The sequence below is a fragment of the Neolamprologus multifasciatus genome, chromosome 22 (assembly GCF_963576455.1).
Source record: "Neolamprologus multifasciatus chromosome 22, fNeoMul1.2, whole genome shotgun sequence".
NCBI lineage: Eukaryota > Metazoa > Chordata > Actinopteri > Cichliformes > Cichlidae > Neolamprologus > Neolamprologus multifasciatus.
Genome location: NC_140459.1, coordinates 20,779,735 through 20,801,621, shown reverse-complemented (window position 1 = coordinate 20,801,621; position 21,887 = coordinate 20,779,735). Strand labels below are relative to the sequence as shown.

Here is a 21,887-nt window from a genome sequence, read left to right as displayed (position 1 = left end):
AAAAATGTCAAAGATAAACAGTTTGACAGGTGCAAAATGGTATTTTTGCAAAATGGCAAAAAAGGCAGCACGGTGACACGGTGGTTAGCACTGTTGCCGCACAGCAAGAAGGTCCTGAGTTCAATTCCACCATCAGACCGAGGTCTTTCTGTGTGGAGTTTGCATGTTCTCCCCGTGTTTGCGTCCACCGTCCAAAGACATGCAGCTTGTGGGGATAGGTTAATTGGATAATCCAAATTGCCACTAGGTGTGAATGTGAGTGCGAATGGTTGTCTGTCCCTGTGTGTTGGCCCTGCGACAGACTGGCGACCTGTCCAGGGTGTACCCCGCCTCTCGCCCTATGACAGCTGGGATAGGCTCCAGCGCCCCCCGCGACCCTGAAAAGGATAAGCGGAAGCGAATGGATGGATTGATTACAAAGAGCTGTTAGGTGTAAACTTTGTATATCTCAGCATGATGTGCAATGTGTCCTTAAAAAACTGGGGAAACTGGAGATGTGGCACGCAGAAGAAGAAGTGTCAGGCCTAAAAAAGCAGATGACGGTTTCTGAAAGTCATGTCCTTAAGAACGTCCAGTAAAGACCTGACACTGGACCCGAGAGAAGCTTCTGGCTCTTCAGCTGATCCATCTACTGTTCACTGAAGCTTCACTGAAACACACTGCCAGCGCAGTAAAAGCATACCTGCACAGTGGAACAATATCAGTCACAAATTAGCATCCCTGGAGCCCAGACTGCAACATTATTGCAGCAGTGTGGGATCATCTTGACAGAGAATGGAAGAGAATCAGCCAGCATCCACAAAAGAGCTTTGAATGTCAATTCTTGAAGACTACTGAAAGAAATTACAAGAAACATGAGTTCAGGCTATGGTGAAGAATAAAAGTAGTCAGACCAAATACTGACTTTCAAGCTTTGTTTAAGCTACTGTCTTTCCATGTATATCTTTCAAAGTCGCTGCACATATTTTCCTAGCAAAATATAAAGAAATGAGGGGTACCACTAAATTCCACAGTATCCTAAAAATTGAATTTTGGTTAAAAAGACATCCACTAAAGCACAAGACTATACTGAGGAAGATTAAGCTGTAGCAGTGCTGCTGCAGACTTAAATTGTATTTACAAATTCCTAAATCCATGACAGTGCTGGATCCAAAATTCAAGCAATGCTGTTACACATACAGTATATCATCACTCAGAAAGACAGATTGCACTAAAGTAGAGTAATCCTTTCTATCAGTAAACATGGTCAGAAAGCAAAGCTCCTGGCAACAGGCCATCTAATTTGAAATGGTCTTACAAGACTGCATTAGTTGATGCTCTAGATAAGGATGTTTTTGGGGTTACGCGTGTTTTCTGTTGATCTGTCTGAATAACAACATTGTTGGACAAACTGTCAAATACACGAGGGAGGACTAGGGCAGAAATTACATCGTGACAAAAAGTCTGGAGCCTCCACTGTCATGTACTATATTAAGGGCAGATAAATGAGCTCCAAAATTCTCAAGAGAAATAACCCTCTCTTAATTCCTTGCATGCCTGACGAATGGCACCGAGACAGCGTAAGTTGTGTATTTTCTCAGTTTTTCAGCATCAGCAACTTTGTCTTTATGTTCTTTCATGCTTCAGTAAAGTACAAGATGAGTGTGCGTACTATTGCCGTGTGCAAAACGCACACGGCAATAGTACGCAGAGAAAACGTGTGTAGGTGGTTTTTGCAACCAAATGTTTGCAGAAGGATCTAATCTGCAAGTATGAACATATCAGTTGGAGACAAATGAGCCAGAGAACACCAATTATTTCATGTATATACCTTATCCTTTTGAAAACATAAAATAAAAGCTCCATATTTATAGTGCTCATCAAGAAACACACAAATGTTTATACTGAACATAACCATCCTTTTTATGCTGTAGACTATACATCTTTCAAAATAGGGTAAAAGGCACCCAGAAAAATGCATCTACAAACACTTTTGCAACACATAAAAGGAGCGACACACATCCATCGTAAAGATTAAAGCTCTGAGTCAGAGTTGTGCTATCATTCCACTCAAGGTACAGAAGCAATGGACAAAATGTAGATCCAGTAACAGACAGCATGCAGAATGGAGTGGGTGATTACACAGACGCTTCAGTGGCCATTTAACTAGTGCTCTACTCACCACATCTGTTTAGTTATATTAGGATATTGCAGTGTTGCAAGTAATGAAAATGCAATTTCTCTAAAGGCAGAAAAAATGTCGTCAAAAGGTGATATAAACGCCCTTCGTTCAGACGAGTGGTAAACAAGAGGAAACTGACAAAGCAGACAGCACACAGAGGTCGAAGACTTCTGTTAAACTCCTGGGGTGCAGTTCAACAAAACAGGGAAAGAAAATGCACTCATGAAAAGGAAAAATCAACATGTAACAGATGTTTGAGCTTTTGGGGTCTACATCAAGTGAAGGCTTGAACATTTCAAGCCTGAGAGGACTAAGAAGGTGAAGTGAACACTGGTTGAGATCAGTGACCCCCAGGCAGTCATCAAAAATTAAAAGAACCTTAGTTACATTCCTATGTCTCCATTATATCCTCAACATGACACCACCTGCAAAGAACACACAGCAGTGGATTAGTGCATTAGAAAACTGGATCTACTTTAATACAGAAGTCTGTCTCCAGACTGGACAACCCAACCACAGGTTCGAACGTCAAGGATAAAACCACCTACACTTCAATGAACATGAGACCTGATTTTCTTCTGTGGGTCACTGTGTTCGCCTTGGATAGCTCAAAGCAGCCATTTCTCACTGGGGCAGTGAGGATGTAACAGCTAGACTTTGCAGCCCCTGAGGCAACTCCGTGAGGCTGTACTTACTGTGGACACAGCAAACTTCATGCTAACGGCTTGATGATGTTTGCCTTGTTTTCTGTTGTAGCACTCAAAATTGTAGCATGATAAGTTATTCGTTATGAAAAATACAAAAGAAATCTGAGGATGAATACCACTCGTCTGAGAATACTTGTTAATACACCAACTGAACACACTTAGACTTTTTTGGGGATATCACTAAAGTCATTATCCAAAGCCAGACATGAATATCTGGTGTAAATTTCATGGCAATTCACAAATCCTTTTTCCGGACTTAAGCGGAACTGGAAAACAGACCCTGCTTTCCCAGCTTCACAGAGATTGATACAATATACTTTTTTGCAGCTGCTCTCAACTCACTCTGCATATTCACAAAGAATGAAAATTGATTGCGTGTCATCTATTCTCTGTAGCTACTATGAAGATTTTTTTTTAAAAAATTAAAGATTTTTATAAGCAGGTCCATTGAAATGACTTATCCACTTTGCTGGATGGGACTGGATGGGCAGGCCTAAGCAGTATTACACAAATAGAGGGAACATTATGTATTAGATTATTAGACGGCTGTAAGACCCTCTTCTCCCACAGGGGTCAAGCTGGACTCGTATGGGGCTGGGGGCTGAGAAAACAGCTTTGTCTCTTTCAGTTTACAGAGAGATGAACAAAAGACAGAACGCTGTTTGTTTCTCGTGTACTGAGAGGAGGTGGGGCGTACGATGGAAAAGTGGGAGGGGCGCATGTTTAATTGTGTGTGTGCGTCTTTGTGGGGTCGGGGGCAGCTTCTCTCTTGAATATTCCATATGATGAATGAGCGTCAGTCCTTTTCATGGGAAACAGAAGCCTTGAAGTTAAAGCCAAACAGTGCATAATCTACGCCTCTTCAACCTGAATACGAGAACAAGCTGTTTAATGTATTTACTCTATTTACTCGTCACTTACTGGTTAGTGAAAGTGCAAGTTGAAAAAAGCAATGCCATTTTTTCTTCTCACACACACACACACAGACACACACACACACACACACACACGTATATAATAATAAAAAAAATAAAAATAAAAATATAAACCTATTATCATATTATTTTAATTTAAATTAATTTCCATCATGGAAATGTGTTTGTGTTTATAAGTTTCATGCATGTGTGATGAAACCTGAGAGGAAAGAAGAGAAAAGAGCAAAAGGACCAACACACGGTAATTAGTGAGCTAACATCACGTTTTTCTCCACAGAATAACTGGACTAATTGTTCTGGTTCATTATAACGTGGCTATAAACCTGTGTAATGTTTGCATTAGCTTGAGTTAGATTTACATACAAGAACTTAAATCTCTCAATCATGACTGCTAATTGATTCTAATTACTTGAGGATAAAGAAGGAAAAATATTTTCCATAATCTCCCAAATCCATCTCCCCAATCCACAAGCAACACTGGCTGCATTGTGCCGAACTCAATACTGAAAACAGCAAAATTCTCCACGGCAGGTGAAACAAATACCATAGTACAGATAATTCTATTTACTGGAGAAGAAGTCAATGTCTACAGAAACAATAACCATTTTCCATTAGCAAAAACGAGATTTTCTATAATTCTATCCACTGTGAAAGCAGAGTGGCATCAATGGTAAAAATGCATGTAATCTTTAGCTATGTCTACTGTAACCTTGCATAACACATCAAGGTTAACCAAAACCACACATACACAAATACAGACACTACGGGTCCACTGTGTGCTGAATATACAGTGCATTTCACAGTGAAGACTCCATAGTTTCACAAACAACTCCCCGAGCAAAGAGGCTCCGAAAGATAAAAAAAACAAAAAACAAACACAGTATCTTGTGAAAATTGTGTGGGTGCAGAACCAGCATGACTAACACATGCATAGATGTTGTGCTTTGACCCTAGCATCACAAAATGGCCACAACCTTCAACACCTATAGCATCCAATAATGTGATATTTTACCTAACTCGGTATACACTAAAGGAAGAAAATGCCAAATGAAAAAAGTCAACTAGGGTCATGTCATTTGTCATGTTTGCATAACCTCATGAACCTCATGTTTTCAAACAACAAAGCTAACCACAAAGAGTAGTTCAGTGGTAACTATAAATACAAGGCCATAAAAAGAAAGCTCTGAATACAACATTAGCTCTCTGTTGTTTTAACCTACTTTTGATAAGCACTGCACAAATGCTTTTATGCCGGATTGCGTTCAAATGTGTTTACACAATTTCGGCTTTCACAACGCTTTTGTGCAGCATTTGGCTTACTGTAATAGGAGCACTGCTGAAGCGAATCTTCCTCTTTGGAGGGATGTCCTCTTTGTTTTCTTCCGCCAGACCAGGAATCTCTGTCAGATCGGACCCCGGGTCATAGACAATGTCCTCGTCATCGTCACCGTAGAGGTCATCCTCGGGATCCGTGCAACTTTCCCCCCAACCTTGGTAACAGGCGTCCCCATCTGCGTTAAAAATCACCCGCTCATTCCCAGTGTATTCCTCATCAGGCTCGTCCAGCTGGTCCTTGGAAGATTTTTCTTCCTTTGAAGCATCTCTGTCCTCTTGGCTTTCCCTGGTGGTCAGCAGCGACTCATGAATGGTATCCTCTAAAGCTTTGTTTGTAATTACAGCACCATGTGTAGGTTTCGAGGATTTGGAGGTTCCTAGATCCTCAGTTTGTTTTGTTGTGTCCTGCGGTTTCTCCTCTTCTTCACAAGAACCATTAATCTGGTTTCCATTGGTGGAAGCACCAGAAAAACGCTGTCCTTCTCCCGCTGTAGCCTCTCCAGCGTTGTCTTGGGTTTCTTCCTTTTGTGGAGCATCTTGTTTGCGCTCTGAAATCTCTACTCCAGGACTCGGGCTCAGGAGGTCCTCCGAAGACGAGGATGTGGGTAACTTGCCCCCTATCCTGTTCCGGTAGGTTCCACGAACTGGAGATTGTCGAAGAGAATCATCCTCACTGACGTCTCCGCCATGGCGCTGGAATCCGTCAGGTGAGTAGAGGGCTCGTCTGCTGACTCCTCTGTATGAAACCCCCTGGTTGTGGTGGTCAGCGTTTTCAAAAACAGCACTGAGTTGGCTGACAGTTGGTGAGGATGCCTCCGTTCTGGAGCACAGAGAATCCAAGGAGTCTGTACTGCCTCGGTTGGACCTCGCCCCTCGCCAGTCATCGAGATGCTCATGGGAACCCCTTTTATCACGGCCGTAGGGAAAGACTGGTGATTGGGACTGGTCGCGTGACTGTTGTTCAAATAGCTTTCTGGTTTCGGAAAACTTCGCCCCGGCACCTCCAATCCTTTCTGCTGATGAGGAATGCTGAAGTTTTATCACTGATCCATCAGCCTTATTGACGAAGTTCGTGGGCTTCACCAGCTTTTGTGGTGAGGATTCATCACGACCCCTAGTCTTAGCAGCTGCATTCTCTGACCCCATTTGCATGAACATGTCCTTAATGCGACTGACGTGTGTGCCATACTGGCGTCCCCTCGGTTGTTTCACCCGCTCGAGGTCTTTGGGCTTTGAGTCTCCATCGAGCCGAGGCTGGTCAAAGGCCTTCTTGAGTGCCTGAAACTCAGCCCGGTAGGCGTTACGGTGGGGGGAGGCACTCCGGAGGCTGGTCCTCTCCCCTGAGGCCTCCGTTTTCAGCATGATGATGCCTTTGGATTCAGAGAAGATGTCAGCATTGCCTTGGCTGCATTAGAGCACCGAAGTGAGGTATCTTGTTCTACTAGTAGTGCCACTCGGTCTGATCCAGCTGTTGTTATAGTTCTTTTAGGCCCATTCATACCTGTAAAGATGAAAGGAGATGTTATAAAGATAGAAAAATGGTTTTGTCGAGTGAAGACAGATAACTGTTTAAACAGGCTCACGATACCACATGGAGTCAAAGTGCCTCCTTTTATCAGTGGAACTTCATGATCAGAATGATGGTTAAAAAGCATGAAAAAAGTCATTTTTACCATCAGCAACACTCTTCAGACACATGAGGGCAAAACAAATTACAGATACTTATGTGTGCAGTAAAAGCTCTCAGTACAAGAGAACTGCAGTTATAAAAGCCAATTGGACTCTAAAGGGCCTCCAAAGATGCTGTGTTTAGCATCACGGAAGAGCTGCGCTGCTAACCCTCTCAGATAATAAATCCTTTGATTTGTGCTTCTTTTTGTTTAAAATGGTACTATGCTCTAGGAAACATGGTTGTTTCCTTCTTCTTTTCTTGCTCGCTTTCCGTTATCTCCCCCACCCTCTGTTTTCCATATGAAGCTGTGACCCTTGTACACTAAGACATCCTTCAACTCTCTAAACCATAACTGACATTATGGTTGTGGCTTCTAAATGTCAGCTCCCAAGCTGAAAAAAAAATGTTGCTGGATGCACTCAACCATGTGTGTTGATACCATCCAATAAAAAAAAAAGAAACATTTAATGAAAGGCCCACATTTGCAATAATACAGGGTTAGAGCAGGGTAGTCGGCTGGTAGTAGTTAAATATACACCTACATCCGTTAATGTTTAATCCTTTTTGGAAATGCACGCCACAGAGAGTGAAATGAAACATGACACAGTAAAGCTGGGATAAAAATACATTATTAAATAAAAAAATAACGTCCATCTGGGACACAGAATCCATTAACCTAAGTTGTGCTGTAACCCGCAGCCTGGATGCTATAGACGCATCAGCAACAGCAGCGGTGCCTGAAAACTAAACGTCCTGGCTCAGTATTTAATATTCACTATGCTGGACTCTTGCAGCTCAGTGTTAACACCTATGTGAAATGCTTGCGTTAAAAATAATAACAACAACAATAATTAATCGGAACTTGGGGATCATCATGTGCTTTGCACCCTCTGAGGATTTTACGCAGGAAGATAATGAGGACGATAACGTGAGAGGTGAAATATAAATTAAGGTTTGTGAACATTGGGATCGGTGTCAGTGGGATCAGACAAACAGGCGCACATCAGCCACACCGCACAGTACATGACAGCTCAGGTTTCCCCCCCTTCTGACACCGTTTCACGCGTATTTATTTACATTCTTCCAACTGCAAATTTCCGCGACATCAACCTCTAACCTTTCTCAATAATTGCAAAATAAACACAAGTTAACCACAGAGCACATCGAGGTTGCTTCACTGTTACAAAAACAAAAGAGTCAGACTTACATTCATGGCTCCGGCTTCGCTGGACGCGCCGCACACATAAACTGTAATCCAGAGGGGAAACTTGCGAGAAATGCGGATGGTCTGCTTGCAAAAGCTATCGAAAATAACATTTCTATTCCGAGCTCGTAAAAAGCCAGCCCGGAGCGGAATCGCCACTAGAAACGTTTGGACATAACTAGAGCCGCTATAACGCCATTGCATTGCAGGCAGTGGGTGATGCTGCCAGTCGCACAATGGGGGTGTCGGTGCAATTTGGGAAGCTCATCTCACTGAGAGCTGCACTGTGGCAGCATTTGCAGGACGGCAGAGTCCGATGTCCGTCTGCAGTGTGGCGAACTGAACTCGCTTAGCTGCAGCTATAGCCGGCGATTTGCGAATGTAAAGCCTCATGTGACAGGTGTTAAAACCTGAAGTGCAGCAATGGTTTGGTCCGATAATCTGCTGCGTGGAGGGGGTTTCAGCGAGCTGCAGTCTGGCATAAATACCAACACACAGCAACTGTAACTTCGCTGGTTCATCAGTGGGATTTGGGTGGGGTAGAGAGGGTCAAGGACCACTCTGACTGTGTGATGCGCGTCCAAATAAGGGTTTCCAAAATGTGGTTCGAGGACCAGAAAGTGGCCTTGAGGAGTTTACTTGGGGGGCTAAGTTTAGACAAAAAACAAACAAACAAAAACAAGTGAAGTTGGATTTCACTCAAAGTTCAGTCTGATGGCAGAATTTGAAGAAACCCTTAAACTGTTTTGTCCATCGCTTGTATTACTATAAATACACATGCAGCTTTTAAGTCAGTCTGACTGGAGAAATGTATAAGGGGGCAGTTTAATCAAACAGCTCTGAGCGCCATCTCACACATCCACCATGAAGAACTACATTAAAATTGCAATGATCTCTTTAGTTAGCCGTCTCTTTCCTCAATTAATTCCTGAGCATTCATTTTTTAAGCCCCATTAAAGAAGATGAGAGTAAAAAAAAAAGAAAAACTAGCTGCCTGGGTTGCATACAGTCAACAGACCCCACCGAAAGCACAGGACTTAATTCATGTGATGAAGCGCTAGAGAAAAGGAAGCTTTGTAAACATCCAAATGTGTGATTATTTTTACAAACAGCACCAAGTTACATGATTGCTGTTGTTGTGTTATAATAGACGGCATTGTTTCTTCTAACTTTATGAAAGCACAAGCTGTGTACGAATTTGGATGAGGCCTTCTGAGGAAAAACATTTGCTTGTTCAGTCAACATTTAACCAAACCTTACTCGGTTAATACAAATGTGAGTCGCAGATTAGAACATAAACTGTTATAAGTTGATTTGGGACACTTCACACTTCAGATGAATTTTCAATAGGTCTACATCAGTTTTGAATTTAGAAAGTGCATTAAAAACAAGTCTTATGCTTTGGCATTACTGCAAGAAACACAGGGAATTAGAGCTTGTGCAGTGCATACATTTACTAAACACCCACCACTGCTGACGAGAGGATTTTGCATTCCCCCCCCCCCCACTGTTCAAAACAAGCCAATTGAGGGCAATTACAATTTAAACTGATGTTCACTGCTACGCCAAAAAGAACCGGATTGGACAGAAATCAGTCTAAGTCAGTATCAAATTAGACACACTGGGGCCTTAGCTTCTCTCCAAGTCACAAATTCTGCGCTTTCCTCCATTTCTAAGCATCATCATACATCCACAGACCTATAGTGGTTGTTGTGATACATTCATACCCAGTCCAAACACTGGCTATGAGAAGATGTTGCTAAGCAACCTAAAAATAATCTTAAGGGGATAAAAGGGGAGGGTGGAAGAAGAAAACAGCCAGGAACTGCAGAACACAGAGGATGGATGGCATCATGTTTATCGCCACTGAGAAAGCCAAGAATCCAGTCACAAATACGAATTTATCAATCAAGAAGCATCCCAGTGACCACTGCTAGTATGTTAGCCAGAATTAGGAGGCTATTCTGCAATATCAAAGTGCCCTCTCAGTGGGAGCTGACATCAAGGGAAGCGTGGGGGGGTTGAATTAAGGCTCCTTTAGTAGATGTGATTGGGAGCCAAGGGGGCCAAAACATGACCATCTGTCTGCTTGGACTGTCTCTACAGGGGGGGAGGCTGGACAGATTGGAGCAGGACTTTCCAAACATGCCTCTGCTGCTTACAGCTGTGCACAGGAGGTCAAGCACTGCTGAGGTGACTTGCATGTTTTTAAGAGGGTGTATCTGTGTTTGCAAGTCCTGATCCAGGAATAAATCAACCCCCCCAAAACACTAAAAACTGTGGATTTTAGTGGGAGGAATGCTTTATTATGACAAATCCCATCAGTCTGAATACAAGAAGCAGACAGATAAACAGCAAAGCACGCACACAGAGGCAGCCACTCCTTGCAAGCAGCCAGATATAATCTAACCGCTCCGAGAGCATCACAGAAACATTTGGTAAAGGCGTGGCGCTCCTATATTCCGATTCCCATCATGTTTTACCATGTTTTTCCATCCAGATGTTCAGCCAATGAGCGGTCCTGCTGTGTTTTCCAGTGAAGGCAGGAGGAGGCGGAGGGAGGAATGCTGCAGGATGCTTATTATTATGGCTGTCAAACCCAGTGGCGATTAGACAAAGCGGTCCTGTTTAATGTAAAGATTCGGGGAGATGATTTGCACCATGTCCGCCGCAGCTGTCGCGGTATGGCTTGGTACGGGTACGTATCGACTGAACTCGGGAAATATCCCGACATCTTTGAAAACGGTTCGGCTCTGGTGAAGTATCCGAGCTAGTTAGCTAGCCAGTTAGCTCGCTGCCGTTGAGCATTTTTTTTCCAAGAGGCTGAGGAGGAGACAAGAGGAAAAAATGGCTACCAATTTGACAGCTAAACCGTTACACGTTATGGATTTTCACAGTGCACTTAGTGACAAATTGTGTTCTCTACGGTACCTTACATTTCCAGCTGTTAGTAACAACGTTTCTCTTGCTAGCTGTGTTTCTTGTCGGTCGTTATTTCAGCCTTTTTCCCCTCTTAGCGCAGGCCTGGTTTATGTAGAACAGGTGTGTTAAGAATGCCTAATTACCTAGCTCCTGATAGTTTAGCAGCTCAGGTTATCCAAAATTTAATGTAGGGAATAGGTTCGTTTATTTCAATACACTGCTCCTAAAAGTCTGCACACTCATAGCTGCCACTTTATTAGGTACTCATAGCCTGTACAGTCTCTGCAATGAGTCCCACCTCCATGAAAGATGTAAGGTTCAATCACTGACCTAAGCCTGAGATATTATTGTGGTTACAATCTTAAAAGAAAAATATACATTCGATTTCCATATCAGGATAGCTTGGAATCAGCAAATGTTGTTAAAAAGTGCCTTTTGATAACAATTAGTTATAAAAAGGCCCAGTTTACTGCTATAACACTGGTCTGCATATATACGTCATTCTTTTTGCTACTGGGCACTTAAGACCAGCTCTTTATTTTGCTTTTTTTTTTTTTACACTGATGATGTTTTGACAATTTTAATATCCATACAGCCTGTCCCAGCTGCCACGGGGCATATGTCAGGGTACATCTTGGACAGATAGCCATTCACACTTATGGGCAATTTAGAATCACCAGTTCTCTAGCTAGGACCATATCCTAAGGTAATGGCACATGGCATGAGGATGTATTGAGACTGCGGTTTGGGAAAGCACTCAGAGGGGACTGGTGGTGGGTCCCGGGCTGGGCAGATTCCCATGTAGTTATGAAAGGCGAAAGAATTGAAAAAGAGAGGGAGGATTTTTACCGACAACATCACGTGGATTTTGTCAGGATGAGAATGTAACAAGTGCACCTTTAGTGACGTTCTAGTACATTTCAACATGTTATCCTCAAAATCAGGATAATAGAAAATTCTTAACAACCTGGATGAATGCTTCCCATGCTTGCTTCCTTTTGAACTCATCCTCAAGCACCAGTTGATGGATTTCAGGACAGACAAAAACACCTTCCTTCATTTTGGCTTCACTTTTCTTGAAACCAAATGCATCGCCCTTTTCAGTCCAGTTGTCTCTAGTTTTCAAATACTTGCGATATTATAACTAAAAAAGGAACTGAGATATTTCACGTGAAAACAGTTTTCAGATTTGAAAAATAGCAAGTAGACTTTGTTAAAGTGCAGGCAAAAGAATCCCAGTAGCAAAACACTTGTTGACCAGTTTGTTTTTTCAGGCTTTGATAAAATGTCAAAATTAAGGGGCCCATTCACAGCACTGTTACTATAGTGTTAACTAACATGAAGAGAGTGGGATATTTTACTCCACAGTCAAAACACACTATAGCTTTATACACAGAGACCTAATACTCATAAATAGAGAAGTGCTATTGAGTTTGAAAGCAGAAGGGCTTTCAAACTGAGAGCTAATCCTTCACAAAGGCTAGTGTCCTGTTGTGCAATTTTTAAGATAGTGTCAGGATCTGCACTGAAATCTAATGGCTTCTTCTCTGACCATATTCCACCTCTCCAACAAGCCACATTAAATTAAGCCTGGCAATCCCGCTTGATATAAATGCGGTAGTCTGTATTGCAGTATTTGTTGTCAAGTCAGTATGCTTACATTTTGTTTAGCACTTTGTCTAGATTGGTTTTAACATTTTGTGAAAAACACCTACGTTAATATTTTAGAAAATATTTAAAACTCCTCTAAAACAATAACTATGACAACAGGCTTTAATTAATGCTGGACGGGTGCAACAGACTGAATCAGGTTTTTGTCAGAGTGCTTTAAAAACTGGGTGTTGTTGTTTAAATTGCTGCTAAAAAAGAAACTTGTTCCATTCATGCTTTTATCCATTGATCCAGTAGTTTGCACTGTGCATGCCTATGACACGAAACACAGCGCTTTACACGGGAGAAATGTCCGTGTGGAGCAATCCGTGGCCTTGAAGCAGAGAGCAGCCGTGTCCAGAGACGGTGAGTGGGTGTGTGCAGTGGTGCACGTCATGTGTTGACCCGCTGTCCCCCTCCCCCTCCCCTCGGTCATAACACAGTGACACGCTCAGCTGGTTCCCCATTAATACTGGCATTATTGTTTTGAGTTGTCTGCCGTCCCCCAGACTTGGCCCACTTTCTTCTGCTGTAGCTGCACTTTAATGAATTTGAACGTCATCTAAACCTTGTCCTTGCTAGAATTAGAATTCCTCCTAAATCATTAACTATTACAGAAAGCAATATTTATTCTGCTTAACGTGATGTCGATACTTTGCAGCACTGTTTTAAAGCTAATGAGCACTGTAGATACATTTTTTATTTACTTACATTTATTGAGCACGAGAGGATGGAACCGGTGGTTTCTTGCCCGCCCTTGTCTTTATCCGTTGACTTCTGCTTGTTGTGACACCAGCAGCGACTTTCACTTCCATATCTGAGAACAGGTCGATTCTCAGACTCTGTTGGCAGAATACTACAACAGTAGCGATCCTTGTTTTCTGGGCTTACCCGCTAAACACCAAAGGAGCACATGCATTCCTCATGACCCAGACTACATGTGCACATGAAGCTGACTCAACAGAACTAAAGGACATCCTTCTGTTGTCTCTCAATCTAGTTTGAGGCCTCAGTTAGCTGGAGCCAATTGAAGGAGGGAGGTTTACTTTTCTTCACGTTGCCAATGGCATTTTTAACTAATCCAGTGTCAGTCGTGACATTATCCCAGTCTAAGGTCAGCCCAGAAAATCATAACGTTGGTTAGTTATTTCCACCACCCCTAAGGTCTGTCAAGCATCTACTATGGTATGATGGCATGTGGGTTAAAAAGTTAAAAAGCAGTGTTTGAATGATTTTAAGCAATTCATAGAGAATATATAGACGGTAGTGCAACATTCCTGTTGTTGGGAAAATCTAGCTTCTTATATGTGTTGTCATGCACATCTTGCCTCACTACCTTTGTCCTCCAACTGAAACTGCTGCGTTAGTATGCAGTGGACAGTTTACCATTAACCTTAAATTGGTGATGTATTGGTGTACGGTGGAAGTGCTGCTGGTCATCAACTCGAGAAGGCCTGGCAGAAAGTCATCCTGCTGCAAATAAGCAGATCTGATGCTATTAGCAAATCCTCGGTGTAGCTTAGTTAGTGATCTCTACTTACACTGGCTGAGCCATAAGTGGAAGCTGCTGCATTGAAACATACTTAAGCTTCACTGACTAAAAAATAAAATTGTCTTCATCCCTAAATCTTTGTTGTTGGATGAAAAGGTTTAATATCAGTAGGTTAAAACAGTTCGTTTTTTCTTGAGGCTGTTCGAATGTCCTACATCTCCCATCTCCGAATCTCTTGCAAATGTTCACAGCACATCCAGTTTTGGGCTCGGACTAAAGCAGCGTAGCCAGGATTTGACCTTGACCGGCATGCTCTGAAAGTGGTCCTTTGTGTGGCGGAGAATTAATGAGGCCCAATGTGTCACATAATAGAATCCGAGGGCGTGCATTCAGCTTTGAGGATCGACCGAAGTCATCAGCGAGTAAGCGGTCTGCTGAGACTGAATGATGGTTTATTTTTGGTCTCAGACTAACCCAGATCCTAATGCGATGGGTGCAGCGGTTGCGGTGAGAAGAGCCGTCGCACAGATTAGTCATGCCCAGGTGGTTTTCTTGAAAAGAGATGTGGTGGATACGACCTCAGGTTGTTCATCTAACACCACATTTAGCAGCCGCTAAATGCTATTGATTATATCTTGCCGTGACTGAGCCCTTGGGGGCTGTAGACACATGGTCAGTTCAGCATCTCTGTCACTGACCACAGCTGTAAGAGGGTTTAACATACATGTGGGACTGTTTTATGTCTTTAGAGTTGCAGTGTCTCACTGGTGTACTTGTAGATGCTGAGGGTTTATTAATTAATCTGTATCTAATGCTCACTTCCCCTTCTCATTGACATGAATTAAAATGTAAATCCTGATATTACGCTCTTCAGTGCATTCTCCTTGAAAGTCAGCCTGTGTTCAGTGTAGAAGGAGAAGAGTACTTAATATTATGTTGCTAATGATAGAAAATGCTGGGTTCATTAGCAGATTAGAAAGGGTTGTAAAACTTGGGAAAACCAGCCACTCTTTGCCTGTGGGAAGGCACATATGTACATAGAGACTTTACCCAGGCTTTTACCTAGTTGCTTAATGTGTCTGGAGTTGTATGTCCGCGGGCAAGAACAGTTCAAACCCCTCTCTCTCTCCCTCTCTGGCACTTCATAGCACAGATCTCCAGTCCAGTCTCCCTTCCTCCATCTTTGCAAGCCCTCCTCCCCCTCTTCTTCTTCTTCCTCATACACTCGGCCTCAGTCTCCCATGGTGATTAAAAATTGAGTTCCCACCCACTGTGGCACAGAGAAGGCAAAAATCGAGAACGGAAAGAGAGAGCGAGAGAGGGAAAAAAAAGAAAACTCTGTGCTAAAAAAAAGCTGTGAGGTACACAAGCAAAAAAAAGATGAAGCAAGAGAGGAGGAAGTAATGAAAGAGAAAGACACAAAAGGAGGGAGAGAGAGGGAGAAAAATGGGTAAATCACCCCCGGTCTTACATTGTGTAAATTTTTGTTAAGGGGCTACCATTTCCCTAGTGATGCCCTTCACAAATAAAGACTAAATGTTTGTGTTTGAAACGGAGCGGGGGCTAAAAAGACAGCACAATGGAGATCAAGTGGGGGGGAGGGCGTTAAAAGAACTCTGTACAATCTGAGTGACTCTCATTACTGCTGCTTTCACTCACAGTACCTCAGACGCTTTTCCTTTCTTTAACTGGTTTTGTTAAGCGCCTCTTATTTACAGAGCTGTAGTCTGTCTGAGCAATAATCTGAGTTTTTCTCTTCACACTTGTTGACGTTTGTGGGAAGTGAATGCTTCTACCTTTACAAGAATGCAGATGCCAGACAAGAGAAACGGATAGAATAGATCACCGCAAACACTTATTGATTTCACGTTTAAACTAGTTTAACATTTTCTCTTTTTTTCCATTTGCTGTTGCTGGCAGGACATTAAAGTGGACTTTTTGTGCTCATTTTCAACTAAATATATTCAAACGCGTTTATCTCAAAATGACTTTGGGTCAATTTTTGTTGTTTAAATGTGGTAAAGGCTATAAATAAAATAGATATGACAGTCTACACAAAAACATTTGGACATCGTGTTTATTGTGTGTACCAAAATATGAAAAAGCACCAAGGTCCACTTTATTGATGAATAGTACGCATACAGGAAATGTTCTGCTTACTTCTGTTGTCTTTAAAATGTGTGTTTCAGTGGTCACCATCCTGTCGAGGTCGCACGCAGACCGTAATGTCTACCCGTCTGCAGGCGTGCTGTTCGTCCACGTTCTGGAGAGGGAGTATTTCAAAGGAGAGTTTCCTCCTTACCCAAAATCAGGTATAACGCTGTCACATTCACACTGTGATCAAAAACATGTTATTATCATGTTTGTATAGTATATCATCAATATATCTGAATATCTAAATACATCTGAAACATTTGTAGAGGTGGTGATTGCATATAAACTCCATAGAGCGCTGCTTATTTCATAACGCAGCAAAGTGGTCTAAACGTTATTGGCCCACCTACCGTTCCACTGCTCTGTCTGTAGGTGACCCCAGCAACGATCCGATCACCTTCAACACCAACCTGAAGGGCTACCCCGACAGGCCGGGCTGGCTACGATATATCCAAAGGACCCCACATAGTGACGGAGTGCTCTACGGTTCTCCCACTGCAGAGCACATTGGCAAGCCCACTGTCATAGAGGTGGGTGGTTGGATTGTGAAAAGAGTGGAGATTAAGTAATTTGTGCTGCTGCTTATTTCAACTATGGAAAGTGACTTCTCGTTTTTGTGCCAAAAGTCTTGAGCAAATTTAAAACATTCAATGAAATCTGTCAAGTTGTAGTCTAAGGATGAGTTGGAATTTATTTCACTGAGCCCAGCTGATTTGCATATGTGTTTGGAAGCGACGTAGTACTATGTTACTCTTACAGATGCTAGACTTAAATTCCTTTATACTTGTTATGCTTTCCCATAAGCTACTGTACAAATTCTTTTCCCAAAAGGCTTAAAGTGTTCAACGGTACCTCAGCTGGGTACAGAACCCGGGTCGTGTATCTAGCTCAGCCTTGTCCGGAGAGCCGCTGCCTTATAAGCAAGACTGATCTGGGCTTAAACTTTCACCTCTGTGTCCTACAGATTACTGCCTATAACAGGCGCACTTTTGAGACAGCGCGGCACAACTTGGTCATAAACATCAAGGCTGCAGAAGGTAAGAGGAACTTGTACATAAGAGCTTAGAGCAAACTGAGATCAGACTGCGCAGCTTCGCTGATTAAATCCTGGAAGCACACTCAGTACTTGGACTGTGTAATGAGCTTCCCTTAAGAGAAAATGTTGTCTTTGATTACTTTTATCAAGCACAACCAAAAGTTCATCGTTGGTCTTTGAATGTAAATACAGCAGACGATAAAGTAACATCACTGCACTGAGTAGCTGTTCTGAAGCTTTAATAAGATAAGTCAATTTCATGTCAACTTGTCAAAAATCTGCGGATGAAGGTTATGTGATAAGATCGTTTGAAGCTTTGTAAGATCCCAAAAGACGCAGGGATAAGTAGTAGGATTTAAGAGTGTAATAACGGACTGAAACAGAAGATGGCAGCACTGCATGTACAAGGATGCCAGCTGCCGTTAAACCCTGAAGAAGAAGAAGCTGTGTCCCAGAATTCATAGCGCAGCCCAGCTCAGTTTCCAACAATGGCGGCAGCTAGTTAGTTTTAATATTACTCTTATTATTCTTTCTGGGTCACAAAATAAACGTTTAGGATATTTTCAGGCGAGAATGTAGCTGTGTAAACCTCTGCTCAGTTTATCAAGACACCACATATTTTCAAAAGCGCTCCGACGTTTTCGGAGACGTCTGTTACCCACTAGCTCGATAGCTAGCCGGGGGCAAGGCTCACTAGAGCCCGTGAGAACACCAGACACCCGGCAAATCGTTTTTCAAGCCCACTGTCGTCTTTCGCTACTCAGGTTAAACATATATAAGTCACTTAGATAACTTACAGATGTTATTGTTTGGCTTTTTTTTTTAGTATTTTATTTGTACCAGAGTAAATCGGTTTGGCTGATATTAAAGTTATAGTTTTTACACAGCTGAATAAACGTCAAGCAGACAACTGATTATCAGAAATGTGAGATGCTCGAGAATATACTCCGGTATCCTGTTATATTTTAGATAGCAAGGAGTTTATTAAACTTCACCGAAACAATCTGCAAATTTCATTAAAATTTAATAAACTATCATCTTGTTTTTATTTTTAGTTAGCGCATACCTTAAACACTTAAAGTTGTAAGCTAATGATAGTTATATAAGATCAGATGCTTGCTGGTGCAATAAGCTGTAGTTTTACGTCCAGTGGATGCATGATCTGATTAGTCGACTAATCGCAAAAATAATTGGTGACTAGTCGACTATCAAAATAATCGTTTGTGGCAGCCCTAATAAGATCATAATGTCTTGAAAGGATACTTGAAGGACTGTATAGTTCTAGTGAAGTGTCCACTTCAGTCAGTCATGGTGAAAACCCCACACAATCCTACCTCAGAGTTTTCATTGTATTGCTGTGGAGAGCATCTCTGCACCTGTGCTTCTGTAGATTTGCTCACTGCCATATTGACCCATCACAGTACAGGCAGTACAGTATGAACTGAGTCAGGGGGAACGCTCAGCAGCTGTTCAAACTGCTAATGTAACATCACTCTCCCTGTGCTGTGATGTCATCTGCCATCTGGCCCCCGAAGGAAGCAGAGTCATAACAAGGCAGCGCAGGCAAAGCAGTGTCCGGTGTACAGACTGGTAAAAATCAGTGTCAGCTACTGTTACCTCAGCCTGCTGCCTTTAACCTCTTTAAGTCTTTCTCTCTGACTGTGTCTTTGTCTCTATGCACAGAGTTCCCCCTACCTTACCAAGCAGAGTTCTACATCAAAAATATGAATGTGGAGGAGATGCTGGCCAGTGAGGTGCTGGGAGACTTCCTGGGAGCGGTGAAGAACGTTTGGCAGCCCGAGCGGCTGAATGCCATCAACATTACCTCGGCACTGGACCGCGGTGGCCGGGTGCCGCTACCTATTAACAACTTAAAAGAAGGGTGAGGATCTGGACGTGGGTCTCATCTGAACAGAAACAGAAAACATTTGTGATTTATTTATTTTTTTAAAGTAATCCCCTACTTACATATTTTCCTTTACAAGGATTCAAGGATAAGATTTAGCTCTACTCGGTTCAGCTCATCTGTCCCAAATCTCTCCATGAGTGACCCCCTTCACTTCTCTAAATTAAACAAATCAACAGTATTTTCATCCCACTCACATTATGTTAACATTAATTTAATTGGGGCTTTGGGGATCCTCAGTTTTCTGTAAATTAGATGAAAGCACGTAGCCGTCTACATCGATATGCTGTCAGTTCCTTTAACTCAGATGGGAATAGCCAGCATGAGCTGCCATAAGTTGTTCATCAAAGATTTACGTTGGAACTTGAAAGCATCTAGCAGAGCACTCAGCAGGAGAGAACACTTGATTATTACAAACCTCAGCATAAACTTGTAAAATTAGACTCCATCTTCTTCTTCTCTTCTCTCCTCTAGCGTCTATGTGATGGTCGGTGCTGATGTTCCCTTCTCGTCGTGCCTGCGGGAGGTGGAAAGCCCACATAACCAGCTGCGCTGCAGTCAGGAGATGGAGCCCGTCATCAGCTGTGACAAGAAGTTCCGAGCTCAGTTTCACATCGACTGGTGTAAGATTTCTCTGGTGAGGATGCGTTCCAACAAATTCACTAAAAATGCATTAAAATGCACTAAAAGTATGCAACCTCTAATTGATCTTTATGTCTTTGTTTTTTTTTTCTTTTAAGGTTGACATCAACAAAGTAGTCCCAGTTTACGTTACACGTCCCGAACCCGGAACAGGGATCCTGCCCGAATTCGGGGAGTACAAACCCCCGTCCGAGTCTCTGAAAAGCCGGGACTACTTTTCCGACTTCCTCATCACGCTGGCTGTTCCCTCCGCCGTGGCGCTAGTTCTCTTCTTCATCCTCGGCTACACTATGTGCTGCAGGCGGGAAGGGGTGTAAGTGTGCTCGGTCTTAACATTTCTATGCAAATTTTGCACCAAATACCCCAATAAGCAGCCAAAAGTGTACGAGAACCATATGAGAGACAGCAAAAATAAGCCTGAAAAGCTCAGTTAGCTGTAGGATAACTGAAAAAGAGTGGAAATCTGGACTTTAACTGCAGCTTGTCATTACCATGCAGTAGTTAAGTTCCTCATCACTGTTTGTCTCGGGTCTCTGTGACTCTTGTCATCTGCATCTTGATGTTTTGAATCATAGCCACACATGGATGATCAGTCATCCTCATCCATCGTTTACAGGCTGGGATAGACGTGTGCCTCCCCTCCCCTTTTTGTTTTTTCACTCAGTGTTCCACATCATGTCCACCTTGTCTTTATCAAACAATCCATTCATTCACTTGTGTGCAGATGTTGCTTTACCTATTAATATTAGTATTTAATTCATCCATTTTGTTTTGTTTCTAGGGAAAAAAGAAACATGCAAACACCAGAGTAAGTGTTTTACCTCTCCTGTGTTCTTCTTTTAAATTTTATTTCTGTTCCCTCCCCCTCTGTTTTTGGTTTGCAGTTTTGGTCATTTATGTTGTCATTCATGGCTGTTTCATGTCCATTCATACGCTCATACGTGCGTTGGCATTGGCATCCATTCATTCAGTGGGCTGCTGAAAAAAATGTAATGACCAGCTGTAGGATTATCAGAACTATGTACTCAGCATTACACCTAAAATTTAATTCAAACAAATGGAAAACAAACCCCAAAAAATAAAAAAAGAACAGCAGTAGGTGAGGTTGGATGTTATAGTTCTGTTTGTGCATGCACAAACTTGAGTGCACATCACTTAAGCTTTGATGAGACAACCCCCTACCCATGACACAGAAACGTGCTGCAATACGAATTCACTGCTTCTCCCCTCCTCCAGCATCCAGCTGGTTCACCACAGCTCCATCCAGAAGTCCACCAAGGAGCTGAGGAGCATGTCAAAGAACAGGGAAATCTCCTGGCCGCTCTCTACGCTGCCCGTCTTCAACCCAGTCAGCGGCGAGGTGGTTCCACCCATCCACCCCGACAACTACGAGACCACCAGCATGCCGCTGATGCAGACACAGGCGTGAGTTCAGGGATTTGGTGGGAAGCATAAGACGGATGGATGAGTACAGCCACACATACGCCCACACTCAATAGCAGATGCAGATATGAGGCTTATAGGTGTTAAATGGAAAATATAAGTTGGAACAATGCCATGTTGTTTCAAGCACTTTCCAACTATGTGGTGTTTACAACTATAGCTACAGAAAGCAAGTCAGGCCTTTGGAAAGTACAGCTAGAGCTTAAGAGCTTCAAGCTGTCCCATGATTTCTCCTAATGGGCTTGAAACTAACAAAAAAACCCAAAACAAACATTTTTATAACATGCTTTGGCATAATATTGTTGTTTATGATTTCAGGAATCTGCAAAACCAGATTACGATACCACAGCAGCGGCCATCAGGTGAGAATCTTAAGACATCCTTCTTGTAATATGAAGCAGCTGAATGGTTAGAACTCTCAGGAACATATGTCAGGAGTATATTTCCAGGAATTCTTTGAAATGATAGATGTTTAACAGCAGCTCATAGCATAGAGTCAGCGTACCTGGATGTCTGCTATTGGTAACACACTCTCTCTTGCCGAATGTTCATCAGGACTTCAAGTGCAGTAAAGCATGCCTCTGAAGGTTTAAGCACCTTCACAGTAAAAATGACTTACAATCCACTT

The 21,887-nt window shown here is 42.5% G+C and overlaps 2 protein-coding genes across 13 annotated transcripts in view; one reads left to right on the top strand and one right to left on the bottom strand.

Moving 5' to 3' along the window:
* ppp1r9a (protein phosphatase 1, regulatory subunit 9A) overlaps positions 1-16,210 on the bottom strand; it is a 53,389-nt gene extending 37,179 nt beyond the window's left edge. The window contains exons 1-2 of one of the 6 annotated variants that reach the window (XM_085147862.1): positions 13,298-16,210; positions 5,124-6,639 (exon numbers count right to left, since the gene is read on the bottom strand). In XM_085147862.1, the coding sequence (XP_085003988.1) occupies positions 5,124-6,500 (1,377 nt within the window). In that variant the 5' untranslated portion in view covers positions 6,501-6,639; positions 13,298-16,210. Of the gene's footprint in view, positions 1-5,123; positions 6,640-8,017; positions 8,705-10,497; positions 10,612-13,297 lie in introns of those variants that run through there. The other 5 variants (XM_085147861.1, XM_085147865.1, XM_085147863.1 and 2 more) reach the window with 5 other exon arrangements.
* sgce (sarcoglycan, epsilon) overlaps positions 10,571-21,887 on the top strand; it is a 30,861-nt gene continuing 19,544 nt past the window's right edge. For 4 of the 7 annotated variants that reach the window (XR_014871835.1, XM_085147891.1, XM_085147886.1 and 1 more), the window contains exons 1-11: positions 10,610-10,712; positions 12,842-12,952; positions 16,268-16,390; positions 16,605-16,762; positions 17,197-17,269; positions 18,952-19,150; positions 19,649-19,811; positions 19,915-20,129; positions 20,598-20,624; positions 21,053-21,241; positions 21,578-21,621. Coding sequence is in view for 6 of the 7 variants with exons in the window: in XM_085147891.1 (XP_085004017.1) it covers positions 10,664-10,712; positions 12,842-12,952; positions 16,268-16,390; positions 16,605-16,762; positions 17,197-17,269; positions 18,952-19,150; positions 19,649-19,811; positions 19,915-20,129; positions 20,598-20,624; positions 21,053-21,241; positions 21,578-21,621 (1,351 nt within the window). In the remaining variant the exon portion in view is untranslated. Of the gene's footprint in view, positions 10,713-12,841; positions 12,953-16,267; positions 16,391-16,604; positions 16,763-17,196; positions 17,270-18,951; positions 19,151-19,648; positions 19,812-19,914; positions 20,130-20,597; positions 20,625-21,052; positions 21,242-21,577; positions 21,622-21,887 lie in introns of all 7 variants that reach the window. The other 3 variants (XM_085147887.1, XM_085147892.1, XM_085147888.1) reach the window with 3 other exon arrangements.